Source organism: Bison bison, unplaced genomic scaffold, assembly GCF_000754665.1.
Source record: "Bison bison bison isolate TAMUID 2011002044 unplaced genomic scaffold, Bison_UMD1.0 scf7180017864375, whole genome shotgun sequence".
NCBI lineage: Eukaryota > Metazoa > Chordata > Mammalia > Artiodactyla > Bovidae > Bison > Bison bison.
Window position 1 is genome coordinate 815,742 of NW_011494947.1, and position 14,327 is coordinate 830,068.

General features: G+C 47.7%; 1 protein-coding gene across 2 annotated transcripts in view; it reads left to right on the forward strand.

Annotated features, from left to right (window-relative positions):
• Window positions 1–14,327, forward strand: part of AK8 (adenylate kinase 8) — a 138,102-nt gene that overhangs the window by 81,707 nt on the left and 42,068 nt on the right. For both annotated transcript variants that reach the window (XM_010856769.1, XM_010856768.1), the window contains exon 11: window positions 5,674–5,815. In XM_010856769.1, coding sequence (XP_010855071.1) covers window positions 5,674–5,815 — 142 coding nt within the window. The remainder of the gene's footprint in view (window positions 1–5,673; window positions 5,816–14,327) is intronic.

Here is a 14,327-nt window from a genome sequence, read left to right on the forward strand (position 1 = left end):
CAATATATACTTCAGTGGCTTCCCTGGTAGCTCAGTTGGTAAAGAATCTACCTGCAGTCCAGGAGACCCAGGTTCAATCCCTGGGTCTGGAAGATCCCCTGGAGAAGGAAATGGCAAACCACTCCAGTGTTCTTGCCATGGACAGAGGAGCCTGGCGGGCTACAGTCCATGGGGTTGCAAGAGTCAGACTTGGCAACTAAACCACCAGATCACATTATCTATGTCGTTTACTTGCTTCCCCCCACCCGCCATTTGATATTCTGTCAGAGGCCTCTTTCCAAGTCAACATAGATGATTTTTTCAAGCTTCCCTAGTAGCATGCTGCATAGACGTCTCGTCCTTTATGTAAGCTGTCCTCTGCTGATGGACATCTGAAATCGTCTCCATCATCCCTGTTATAAATGGCGCTGAGACGGACATCTCCACGGGCACATCTTCTGTCCTCTCTGCAGTCGTATCTTAGATGTAAATTCTTGGGACCATGATTGCTGGGCCATGAGGCATGTACATCTTAGCTTGTGATGCCAGTTGGGAAATTTCCTCTAGAAATCTTTGCCAACTTAACAAGGAAACAACAAAAACAAAAAAACAACCCCAAACCAAGAATTCTCTTTGTGTTTCTGTCTGGTCAGACGTCTTGACCTTGAGTCAGATTTCTCCCCAGCTGAGCAACTGGCTTGCACAGGTCACTTAACTCACAGCCTTTGGGGGCCTTGGTTTCTCAGCTTTGAGATGAGGATGGGCAATGGGACGACCTTCCAGGCCTCTCCGTCTCTGAGCCTCCGAGCAGCCTCTGTTGCCCTCAGAAGCTCAGTGCTCAGCTGTCCACCCCTAACTGCAGCTTGGTCTCCAACAGCACTAATTAGTGAAGAAAATTACTTGCCCAGTGCACTCCTCACCCTCATCAACAGAGGCCTTCACTGGGCCCAGGGCATCACTGGTCAGCAAACTAATTACTCCAGTGGACCCTCCCCCAAGGACAAGCCTGTCTCAGGCCCACAGCCCTCTCCTGAAGCCAGATTCACACTCAGATGGTCATGTTTATAATTTGAGGGTCCCTGTGCTTACCAATCGGAGAAGGCAATGGCACCCCACTCCAGTACTCTTGCCTGTAAAATCCCATGGACGGGGGAGCCTGGTAGGCTGCAGTCCATGGGGTTGCTGAGAGTTGGACACGACTAAGCGACTTCACTTTCACTTTTCACTTTCATGCATTGGAGAAGGAAATGGCAACCCACTCCAGTGTTCTTGCCTGGAGAATCCCAGGGATGGGGGAGTCTGGCAGGCTGCCATCTATGGGGTCGCACAGAGTCAGACACGACTGAAGTGACTTAGCAGTAGCAGCAGCAGCAGCAGTGCTTACCAATGGCTTCATCATAGCCACCTGATGGGACTCTGGGTAAACTTTCAGAAGGAATTAAATTTATACCCGCACCTCCCTTCAGAAGACCTCAATGGGTCTGGCAGGCCCCAGGAGTTGTCTCCAAGCCCCGTAACAGCTGGTGAGGCAGGTGTCTTAGAGGAGGACTCTGACGGTCAGGGAGGTCCCACAGCTGGACCCCAGGGCTCTCTGCTCAAATTTGCTCCAAGAAAGGAGCCCAGGGGAGCCAAGAGCTGAGTTTTCTGGGTTTTATTCTAAGGAACTCGCGTAAAGGCGGCAACACTTATTAATCTTCCTGCCCTCCCGTCCTACCTTAGAGCTCAGCTCACTCGCCTTCCCTGCCTGTAGGTAAAGATCTGCCCTTTAGTTTCAGGGCTGATGGGGGCAGGTCTGGAGAGGGATGCAGAGAGCTCATTGTACCTCAGCCGGCCTCTCTGATGGGTCGTCGATGGAAGCGTCCCTCAGTCACTCCGGGTGCCCAAGGACTTGAGGGCACTGTGCTTGTGGGGTCAGCAAAAGATGGTTTACTTTTCTTTTATTTATTTATTTTGGTCATGCTGTGCAATTTGCAGGAACTTAGCTCCCTGATCAGGGATTGAATCTGGACTACCGCAATGAAAGCGCCAAGTCCTAACCACTGGACCACCAAGGAATTCCTTTTTTTATTTGATGTCCTTTTAGAAATTTAAAAAGCTGGAGCTGCTCACAGCTAGTTTGCACTCGGGGTCCTCAGCCTGAGCTCTTTGCAGGCTTTGCTGTTGCTGTCATTCAGGTGCTAAGTCGTGTCTGACTCTTTGAGATCCTGTGGACTGCAGCACGCCAGGATTCCCTGTCCTTCACTATCTCCCAGAGTTTGCTCAGACTCGTGTCCATTGAGTTGGATGGCTGCCATCTGATCATCTCATCCCCTGTTGCCCCCTTCTCCTCCTGCCCTCAGTCTTTCCCAGCATCAGAGCCTTTTCCAGTGAGTAAGCTCTTCGAATCAGGTGGCCAAAGTCTTGGAGCTTCAGCTTCACTATCAGTCCTTCTAGTGAACATTCAGGGTTGATTTCCTTTAGGACTGACTGGTTTGATCACCTTGCTGTCCAAGGGACACTCCAGAGTTGTCTCCAGCACCACAGTTTGACAGCTCGATTCTTGAGCACTCAGCAGACTTCACAGGAGGTAAGGTGCGATCTCCTAGCCACATCCTTGGAGCCTGGACCCCAGCTGGGGACTCCACTGGCTGATCCCACAGAATGGTCCGTCTTTGTGCAAACGTGGTGAAGTGCATGTTCCTGGGTGTTCTAGCTCAGGATCCTGAGATCAGCCCCTGTGTGTTCTTTCAGTAAATGTGCATTGAGGGCCTGTGCCCAGTCCTTCCCCAGATGGCCAGGGGGCGGGCAGAGCCACTTCCTTCTGGAAGGCCTGGCAGGACCTCCCCACCCCCACTTCCCAGAGTCCCTCCGCTCCAGCCACTGGGCCTTTTTCCATCCCTTGAATGTGCCAAGGTTGTTCCAGCCTCAGGGCCTTTGCCCTTGCCATGAGTTCCACCCTGAACATCCTCCCCAGATCTCCGTGAGGCTGAACTCATCGTCCAGATCTTGGCCAGGTGTGACCTCAGAGACCATCCTGGATCCAGTCAAACCAGCATCATCCCTCACTTGGTTTGCTTTCTTCGTAGTATTTATGACTTTCTGAAATGGTTATTTATTTATCTGTGCATCGTCTGTCTCACTGGCCGGAATGTAGACTCCAGGAGGGCAGGCCCTTGGCTTCTTGTTTGCTGTGGGTGGCAGCCTCAGACCCCGAGCCTGGGCACAGCTCAGATGCTGCATAATGCTCCACTGGACAGACACTGGGAAAGTCTTATTTCTGGATGGGTTTCAATTTCCGTAAGAATCTCCATAAACAGGGGTAGGCCTGGATTGGAAGGCTGTATAGCAGATTCGTGACCCTCATTGTCTCTAACCTGTATTTATTTCTCCTGACAGATAACGTGAGGTTTCTGAATCAGAGAAAAGTTCTGTTCCTTATTCACACAGTGGTCTTAGCGGTGGTTCCCCGGACCCCGACTCCTCAGGGGTCACTGGTGGGAGCCAGTGTGCACGGCGTGCATAGGGAGTGCAGCGCAGAGCTGGGGGAGGGGACCCCCGAAGCCGTGACAGCTGCCCCTCTGCCCTCCCTGCCCCTGCCCTGAATACAAACAGCTCCTGGGGAGTGAGGGGGCAATTGGTAGGTTTCCTACCCTTGGGTTGAGAACAGAGGACTTGGGACAGGAGTCCCTAAATCTCTCCATCTTTAACTGCCCAGACTTGCTTGAAATCAGCCACCCTGTATCCCAGGAGCGAGCTTAAAACACCTTGACCCCGGGGGAAGCATGCAAGGGTTCATGGATCATTGTTTCTTGACCGACATCTCCCGAACCGAAGAGCACGAGCCGCCAGTTCTGAGCGCCTCGCACGCGCCTGGGACTACGTGTCATGTTGATCCCCTGGGGACAGAGCCCGGCTTCCTCTTGGCGGAAGAGGAAACTGGGACTGGGAGAACCCGTGGGGCCAGCGGAGGTTGGCTGGCACCCAAGGGCAGGGCTAAGACCAGACCCCAGATTTGTGGGTGCCCCCAGCCCAGCTCCCGCTCTTCTTCTGAGCTCCCCAGAGTCTGGTCAAGTTGGTTTTAACATCTTTGTTGCAATGAAGCTTTGCAAACAGAGGGCTCCGGTCTATTCTTTCCACCACGTCCTGTGTGCCAGGCACTGTGTTAATTATGGAAAAGATGTGTTGGGGGTGGGGTGACGTGGTCCTTTGTCCTGGTGAGAGGCAGCACTACGAAAAGCTTTAGCTGGAAGGTTAAGAACAGGGAGGCAAGAAGTGAAGCGGAAGTGAAGAAACACAGCTGCTAACCCAGCTATGGACAGTCTTGGGAGCGGATCCTCCTCGGGGGCCCGGCCCCAGGCAAGGCGTGGGGGAAGGAGACTTGGCTGGAAGGACCGGCACATTTGAGGGGAGGTGGAGAGCTGGGGGGAGATTCACCTGGGGGAGGCAGGCTGTGGACCTTGCAGGGCCCTGTCAACCATAGCGAAGAGCACTGGGGAGCCACGGCAGGTTTCAGCAGGGAAGGGATGGGATTAACTGCATCAGCTCCTCACTGACCTGTCTCAGCCAGGCCGTCTCATTAGAGCAAAATCCCTTCCCTGCTCTTTCCTTCAGACTGGGGAAGGAAGGCTGAAAGATGTGAAAACAAAATCAGGAAAATCCTGATTGGAGGAGGGTTAGATGGAGGTTTATGGTTCTTGGGCAGCAGGACGGTCATTAGGTGTGTCCCGGCCACAGAGGAGAGCAGCTGGTAGTGACTTTTTCTGGATCTCTCACCTGGCTGTCAGCCTAGGGGGCCTTTGGGAAGGTTCCAGTCATGTGTTCCAGCCCGGGGGGCCACTGGGCTGACCCCTGGATGGCCGGTTTGAGGGCAGCCGAGCATCTCCAGAGAAGCCGCCGACCGCTCTGTCGCTGCCGCTCGGAAAACCTGCTCGTCATCAGGCCCACATTTATAGCAAACAACGGTAATATTTACCAAGTATCTCTGGAAAAATGAGTGCAAAGCACAGGAAATGCAGTGCAAATTGCTAGAACGCAGTACATTAGCAACACAGGCCATTTAATGAGTCTGGGAAGAAAGGTATAAATTTCAGGAAAATGTCAATTGCAGTAATGTAAACAAGAGACTTCTTAACATCTCCTTCTCCACGAGACTTGATTTCAGTCACTGGTTATAACTAATGCTGTGCTTCTTGTGAGAGATTTGATTCTAAACAGCAAGGAGGGGAGAACCAAGGGGGAGGGGAGAAGAAAGGGGTGGTTTGCATGTGCATCATAAATTAGCAGAGAGCCTCGGGGGCACCACTACCGCTCCATTGGAGGAAAATGAAACCTCCCACCGGGGCTTCCGTGAAAAGTCTTTTGCAGCAAAAGCTGGATCCTGGGGGGCAGGGTGGGGAGAAGGGTGCCTGCACATCACTGGAGAGCTGGGAGCTGTCCTGGCTGCCGATGGGCATCTATCCTGTCAAAGTCAGGGAAAGCTCAATGTCAAGGTCACCTAGTGCGTTCCCTCCCTGCATAGACACGTTCCCCTCATTGGTGGGACTGCGGAGCGCCCCGAAAAACAGGCACCCACATCCTCGGCCACCTAAACCCACCTCTTCAGCAGTTCAAACCCAGGTCAGGTAAAGTTAGGAAGCCAGTGGGCAACGACCTCGGATGCGCCCTCACCTTCCTGCTGGGTCCGAAGAGTGACCAGCTGTCCTCCTTTCTCCGCAGTCCCTGACAACATCATCATGAAGGTGCTGAAGCAGCGCCTGGACCAGCAGGACTGCGTTGAGAGAGGGTGGGTGCTGCACGGCTTCCCGCGAGACCTGGACCAGGCGCACCTGATGGACAATCTGGGCTACAAGCCCAACAGGTGAGCAGTCCGCTTCCCACGGGCTCCCGGGAAGGCCTCTTCCATCTCTCCAGGTCCCTGTGACAACGGGCAGTTTGCCTGGAGCCTGCCCAAGGTCCCCAGAGGGCATGTGTCCTGGCCACCCGCATCCCACCACCCATCCTGTTTTACCCTGTGAACCAGGAGTCTGGCTCAGGTTCACATCCCGGCTCTGCCGCTCACCTTACTGGACCTGAACGTCCAGCTGAGTGAGGACACGTATCGACCAGTCTCGCCTGTCCCATGGGATTGTGGTGCAGAGCAATCCATGGTTTCCCCCGACTGTTTTCACAATTTTCCTTTTTCATTTGGCTCTTTGATGCGTCTGATATTTATTTATTTAAAATTAAAAAAAAAATCATTGTCTTTATTTTGGGCTGGTATTGTTGCCGCACGCAGGCCTTCTCTGGCTGCGGCAAGCAGGGGCTGCTCTCTTGCTGGGGAGCACGGGTACTAGAGTGCTCGGGCTCGGTAGCTGCGTCTTGGGCTCGTTGTCCCGAGGCAGGGGGAATCTTGCTGGACCAGGGATGGAGCCTCCGCGTTGGCAGGCGGATCCCTAACCACTGGATCACTGGGGAAGCCCCTGATGTTTATTCTGATGGAGGTTTGCTGTACCAGCCTCCTTTTCCCCCAACTGTTAGCCACTTCTTCCAAAACGATGTCAAATGTTGTTGAATATTCTGTCCTTCCTCCACTAACTTGAACTTGAGAGCACCCCACAACTGTAGATGTTGTGGAAATAAACAAAGACCACCCCCATGAAGAAAACAAAGGCTGTCAGAGTTTGCTGTTTATACCGAGAGTCGGCCACCTGGTGGCTTGGGGTGTGTGTTTATATGTGGTCTGACCACTGTCTGCTCGTAGATGCCGTCTCTCAATATACTTGGCTGTACTTCTAAATTTTCTGTTGTTCCCCACAAGTCTACTTCTGCAGCAAAAAGGCATGGCAACCTACTCCAGTATTCTTGCCTGGAGAATACATGGAGAGAGGAGCCTGGTGGGCTACAGTCCAGAGGGTCACAGAGTCAGTCCAGAGTCAGACATGACTGAAGCGACTTAGCATGGCATAGTACCACACCATTTAACTACTTTAGCTTTATCGTATAATTCAAAATAGCCAATGCAGGACAAGGCCCTCTCATTACTCTTTTTTTAAACACTATTTTCTTTATTTCTTTGGCTCTACCGAGTCTTAGTTGCAGCACGTGGAATCTTTAGCATGTGGGGTGCAGTTCTCCGACCAGGGATCAAGCCCAGGGCCCCTGCATCGGGAGTCTTAACCACCGGACCACCAGGGAAGCCCCTCGTTACTCTTCTCCAGTGTCTGTCTCACATGTTTAGTATTCCAGATGAACACTGCTGCTGACGTTTTAACTGGAATCCCATTAGGTGTATGGCTGGGTCTGTGCAGTCCGTGGCCCTGTTCTCTCCTTGCCCCTTTGTGAGACCATCAGCACTTTATTGGGGCCCCTGCTTTTCATGTTAAGTGTATTTCTAGGTATTGTATTACTTGTTGTTCTTCTTGTTGATCTTGTGATAATGGGATATTTGCATCCTTTTTATTTTCTAACTGGATTTCTCAGGATTCTGAGAACAATGCTGATTTTTCTTACTTATTTTTATGTCCCAGCTCGTTTCCTGGAACCCTCTGACTGCTTCTGGTAGGTCTTCAGTTGATTCTCTCGGGCTTTTCGGGGGGATGATCATGTCATCACAAATATGTATCTTTTTGTCCTTTTCCTTTCCAGTATTTATATTTTTCATTTTACTCTTTTGTCTAACTGCATTGAATAGTACTTCCAGAGCTGGCTCATGATAGACAAGTGTTTTTTGGTTTTTTTTTTTTTTGCCTTTTTACCTGAAGGATTGTCCTGTGTTCTACCACAAAGGTATTACTGTCGTTTGAGGTATATAGAGTTTTTATAAAGTTAAAGAGGTGTAGTTCTGGGACTTCCCTGGTTGTCCAGTGGTTGAGAATCCTCACTTCCATTGCAGTGGGTATGAGTTTGATCCCTGGTTGGGGAACATATGTGAGGCATAAGATCCCACATGCCTCACACGGTACAGCAAAAATAAATGCAGAATAAATAAATTTTTTAAAGTATAGTGTTTAGAGTTTAAAATGTCTGAAGTTGATGTTGAATTTCATTCCAAGGTTTTTTTGGCATCTTCTAAGACAGACATTTTTTCCTTCTCTTTTTGACGTATGAATATAATAAATTATTTTAGCAGATTTTCTGATAGTAAGTCAACCTTTCATCCCTAGAATGACTATCACTTGGTCATGGTGTGTTATTCTTCCAATATATGCCTTGTGCAGACACAGTTTTGATTCTCCATGGCCTACGGAGCCCCCTCCCGACCACGTCTTGCCTGTGAATGTCAGGTTACATGGCAGAAGGAACTTTGCTGGTGTAATTAAGGTAGCTGAACAGTTGGCTTTAAAGTGGGCAGGTCATCCTGGTGACCCTGGTTGTGCTACAGGTGGACCTGTACCAGACTTGTGACCTACAGAACTGTGGGATGATAGATTTGAACGTTTTAAAGAAACTACATCTGTGGTAATTAGTTGTGGCAGCAGTGGGAAACTAATATACTATTGTATGGTATTGGCTACACTTGTATTTAGATTTTTTTGTATTAATAAGCATATGTAATACGGGTCTAAATTTTTTCCATGTGTTCTTTGTCAGGCTTATGGGATCAATGATGCGGTCATTTCATAGGTTTTCGTTCTTTGCCTATGGCTAGATGGTTTTTAAAACTTCAGCAGTACCTGTTCTGTGGAGCAGGCTTGTTAATAATTTGACTTTGTGTATCCTGCAGCTTTTGCCTTCTGTGTTTTGGTGCCGTGTTATTTAGTTCATAAAGGTTTATGTCAGCCGTGTGTTCATCACGCAGCATCATGCTGATGAAAGTGACTGTCTGGGACAGGACCATTGCTCGTCTCCTCCACCACGGACTCTCTGTTTCCTCCTGGGTAGCAACACATCAGCGTTCACTGGCGCACACTGGTGTCTGAAATAAAAGAGCCCATTTTCCAGCCTCCTGTCCAGCTGTGTGGAACATTCAGACCCAACTACCTCTGCTAATTTGTACATTAGCATGGCTCCGTTTCAGTACCTGTGCCTGAGCCTTGTAGGATTTGCTGATGGGGACTGGGTTTGTTCTCAGCTTTTCCTGCTGCTCACTTGAGATTTGCCTCTTTGAGGTCTCTGCAGTTTCTTGCCACTGATCCAGCTCTTCCAAGTCTCAAAAAAAAAAAAAACCTTAAAAAATTTAATTATTTTGGCCGTACTTTGTAGCGTGCAGGATCTTAGCTCCCCAACCAAGGACTGACCCCAGGCGCCTGCAGTGGAAGAGCAGAACCTTAACCGCTGAGCCGCCAGGGAGCCCCCCAAAATGTTTTAAGTTGCCTTCCCTCCCTCAATTCTCCTGTCTTTGCTGGTCAGGGTTTCAGAATCCCTTTCCTGTCTGTTTTCTGTGGGGTTTGGGAGGAAATAGAGTGTGGTGCATGGTTCAACGTGCCGTGTTTATCCACAACTCACCCCGTTTGCTTCACTGCATTTGCGTGTGTCTTACCATCAATTACCTTACTTCCTTTATTTTAGGTTGTTGTGTGGACAGAATGAAATTGGGTTTAATATGTTTTATTCAACCTGCTTGTCTTTTTCCTTGAATGGCTGAATTTATCCCACTATATTTTTGCTTTTTATCACTTTATTTTATGCTTCATCGTGGTTTCCTTTGTTTTCCATCTTGTTTTTTATGGCCTGTGTTTTCCTTTTGTTTTATTATTGCTTTTGTTGGTTTCTCTCCTCTCCGCCCCTCCCCCCAGTTGGTTTAGAAGATAATCTGTTTCTAGCTCTACTAGTCTCGTCAAGATGGCTTGATTAAACTTGTATTTCTCAATTTGTCAATTCTGAAATGAAACAGAATATTCTGACTCTGTCATATGAAAAATGAAGGAGAAAATGCTCCCATACGTACCACTTCCTTATTCCCCTCCCCACCTCCATTTTTGTTGGGCGGCCACAGGGGGCCACAGGGGGCCTCAGGGGCCTCGGGGGCCGCGGGGGCCGTGGGGACGGTTGGGAGGAACAGACACATGTGATCTCAGTCTGTTGTACACAGATTATTACTTTTAAGATCACTAAGTTTTATTTCTAGAAATATAACAATTGCATTCTGTTTTTAGCTGTACTTACTGTATTTAAGAAGTTTTCATTCTCTCTTCAACTGGATTCAGATTTCAGTGCCAGCTATTCGCATTGTTCAGCCTCTCCATTTATCCATTTTGATTCATTGTTCATTTGAATGGATTAAGTCTTTGAGTCACTTGTACATGCTTAACTTCCTAAATTCTTGCACATTTGAGATTGTCTTTCTGTTAACTTTACTTGTAAATGTCTAACAAAGTAAAGAATTCTCCCATCATATTTCCTACCCTCAGCATCCTGCATCATTTCTATACTGCGCTCTGACACCTGGGGGGTTATGGGAACATCTGAGGTCCATGAGTTTTTTTACATTTAAGGTAATATACTTCTTATGTCTGGATGCTCTCTCTCTCTCTCAATTCATTTATATTCACCAGGCCATGTGTCAGTTCTGGTTCTTTCTATTACTTTTCTCTGGAATATTATGCATCCTTTCCATTTCCATTATTTCAGGAGAATTTCCTTCTAGTACATATATCAATTTTTTTTGGTTCATTCACTTGGTGTGCTAAGTTGCTTCAGTGGTGTCTGAGTCTTTGCAACCCCATGGACTGTAGCCCGCCAGGCCCCTCTGTCCATGGGATTCTCCAGGCAATAATACTGGAGTGGGTTGCTATGCCCTCCTCCAGGGGATCTTTCCAACCCAGGGATCAAACCCGCATCTCCTGTGGGTCCTGCATTGCAGGCAGATTCTTTACCACAGAGCCACCGGGGACGCAAGATTGATTAAATGTATGTTGGACATTCATCATCTGTCTTCCATAATTAAGATTTCTTTCTAGTAACTTTTATCTTTTCCTTTTCCTTTCTGTATTATTTTTAAAATCTGTCCTTCACAATAAGTTTATTTAAATAAACATCAGTATTATTTCTTATTTCTTCTTTTTTCACTTCTATAATTCTTTTACACTTCCCTTATTTCTTCCCCCCTTACTTTTTTTTCTTTTTTGACTTGTTTTAGCTGAACCACACGGCCTGTGGGAGTCTTAGCTCCTGGATCAGGGACTGAACCTGGGCCCTGGCAGTGAGGTGCCCAGTCTAGACCCCTGGACCCCCAGAGGATTCTCTTTTTCCCTTAATGCTGTCAGTTTTCTTTCTTGTCCTTTTAAATTTTTGTTTGTTTGTTTGTTTTTACTGAAGGACAATTGCTTTACAGAATTTTGTTGTTTTCTGTCAAACCTTTACATGAATCGGCCATAGATACACATATATCCCTTCCCTTTGGAACCTCCCTCTCATCTCCCTCCCCATCCCACCCCTCTAGGTTGACACAGGGCCCCTCTTTGAGTTTCCTGAGCCAGACAGCAAATTCCCATCGACTATGTACGTTCCATATGGTAATGTAAGTTTCCATGTTACTCTCTCCATACATCTCACCTCTCCTCCCCTCTCCCCGTCCATAAATCTATCTTCTGTGTCTGTTTCTTCACAGCTGCCCTGTAAATGAACTCTTCAGTACCATGTTTCTAGATTCCGTATATATGCATTAGAATACCTCCTTTTAAATTTTATCTCATCCTCTTTTCTCTGGTTTCTCCTATCATAGAGTCTGTTCTCTCTAAATTATTTTGAGCATTGATAAGGCTTTTTTTTTTTTTACATTTTATGTGTTTATTTATATTTTTGGTGGTACTGGTTCTTTATTGCTTTCATGAGGGCTTTTTCTAATTGTGGCAAGCAGGGGCTACGCTCTGTGGCAGTGCATGGACTTCTCGCTGCGGTGGCTTCTCTTGTTTCTGAGCACGGGCTCTGGACATACAGGCTCAGCTGCTGCCGGGCTCCAGAGCTCAGGCTCAGTAATTGTGGCACGCGGGCTTAACTGCTCCTCAGCATGTGGAATCTTCCCAGGCCAGGGACTGAAGCTGTGTCTCCTGCGTTAGCAGGCAGTCTTTACCGCTGAGCCACCAAGAGGTCCTTGATAAGGCTTTATCTAAAGTGTGCTACTGTTTCCTGGAGTTAATTTTTCTTCCAAAGGATATTCATTCTCTCTCTATTTCTCTCTTTAAACTTTTCGGACCCTTATTTGTCTATACCTGAGTCACAAGGTGGGTATATTTTGCAAATCACTTGTCTCTGTATAAGTGTGCTGTTTGTCTAAGAAGAGCATGAATTGCTTCTAGAAAATAGACAGAAAATTAGTTTTCTGTGACTGTTGTCATAAGCTACCGCAAACGAGATGGTTGGATGGCATCCCTGACTCAGAGGACATGAGTTTGAGAAAGCTCCGGGAGGTAGTGAAAGACAGGGAAGGCTGGCGTGCTGCAGCCCATGGGGTCGCAGAGTCGGACACAACTGAGTGACTGAACAATCACCACCACCACCAACTTAGTGGCTTAAACAATACATATGTATTGTCTTACCATTCTGTAAGGCTGACATCAGTATGTGAGACAGGCTGCATTCCTTTCTGAAGGCCCTAGGAAGAGTCCATTTCCTCCCCTGTTCAGCCTCTCGAAATTGCCTCCTATCCTGGGATCATCTCCCCCTTCCTGTTTGTTCAAACGCTGCCACACCTGACCTTCTTCTGTACTCACATCTCCCTCTGACCAGAGCTGGGGACAGTTCTTAGACTCCTGTCACTGGAGCGGGTCCACCCAGACCATCTAACCTGTCAGGGTCCTTGGTGTACCCTCAGTGCGGAGCCCGTGCTCCTCGTAAAGCAGCACATCCACGGACTCTGGGGGTTGGGGTGGACCTCTTCGTGAGGGGCTTTCTTCCGTCCCCCCCCCCCAAGTTGGAGTCCCTCCTCAGCCCTGTCTTGATCACGTCCCCAGCGCTGGGTCTGGAGAGCTCCCTCCTGGACGACTGAGCCGTCTGGCTGGTTCTCGAGCAGCCGGGACCCAGCGGGCAGCCTGGGCACCCTGTCTCTTCCCCGTTCCGCCCGGTAGTCTCCAGGGACCACGGGGCTACAAGGCCAAGTCTCCACCCTCTGTTTTCTGGAGATGGAGCAGACTTCAGAGTTGGTAGTTAGCTTCTGGGTAGGCTCACCATCGACCTGAAGTTGAAAGGAGTCAGGAAAAATGCAGACAGTCGCTTAGAAGAAGGCTGGGGGCGGGTCATTGACAAGACGCAGGGAGAGGCCTAGTGCCAATTTTTCTGAGCCCCGAGGGGGAAAAACGACTGTTTTATTTACCGGCCCTTGTGACAGCCCAGGGCTTCAGGACCCACAGGGGACGGGCCTGGTGTTTATTAAAAGCACACGGGGAAGGTGATTCAAGAACCTCTTTGATTTAGGGTGAGCTTGCAAAGAAATACTTCTCCATTCACCACAAAATAAAAATCAGTTTCTCTTTATGTAGTAAATAATGCCAGTTTAATTTATTTGACCCTAAGGCAGAGGACAAGCAGAGGGGGGAAAAAAAAAGATGTTTGTTTACAGCCTAGATTTAATTATCTGCCCCTGTTTAATCATCCTTCTGTACTCCTCTCCCTTCGCTGAGGGTGTATTTACCCCCCTCCTTTCTTATCTCTGTCTAATCCACTGCCTCTGCCTTAGCTTTCAATGCAGCATTTTTGTGATTAATTTAGAAAGTAATTTTAGCCATAAACCTTCAAGCCCAGGAAGAGGCTAAGGAAGAGAGAAATATTCTAACACGAACCCACCCAGCACTGGGATGAATATCGAGGCTGTAATTCTGGTTCCGTTGTGATGCCAATTATAAAGCACTCTAGCTGTGGTGTTGCTGTTTTTGACACCGGGAGGAAATCTTGACAGAATTATAGCCTGGAAATCAATCTGAGAATACGATACAGAAATCTATAACTCAGATATGAAAACAATCTACAAAGGCTCTTTTTTTTTTTTTTTAGGAGGATTCGATGAAATTAGATTAAAATAAATTTACATATATATCAATTTTATTATTAAAATATATTCATAGTAGTAAATAGAGTTATTGGGGAAGGGCAAGCTACTCTGTGCATTGGACACAGAAATAGACCTCTTCGGCTTATCAGGAAGCAAAGTTATTGTCTCCTTGTCAAATATAAATTTCTCCATAGAGCTAATAAATGGATAGTGTTCAAATGCAATGTTTTGTTTGACTCCTGTTTCATAAACCCACAGTACATAATAGTAAATTATATTCCGCTGAGCAGTATCAATCTCTTGGTTCCAACATCTCATCGTGAGGGAAACAAACCAAGTCATTGATGCGTCGAAAAGAAAGAGAAAAAGTTATTTGAGAACAAATAAAATGTGCTATAAAGTTTGTTAAAATACAATAATAATAGTAAAAAAAAAAGAAGAGGAGAAAAAGAAAAAGAAAGAAACA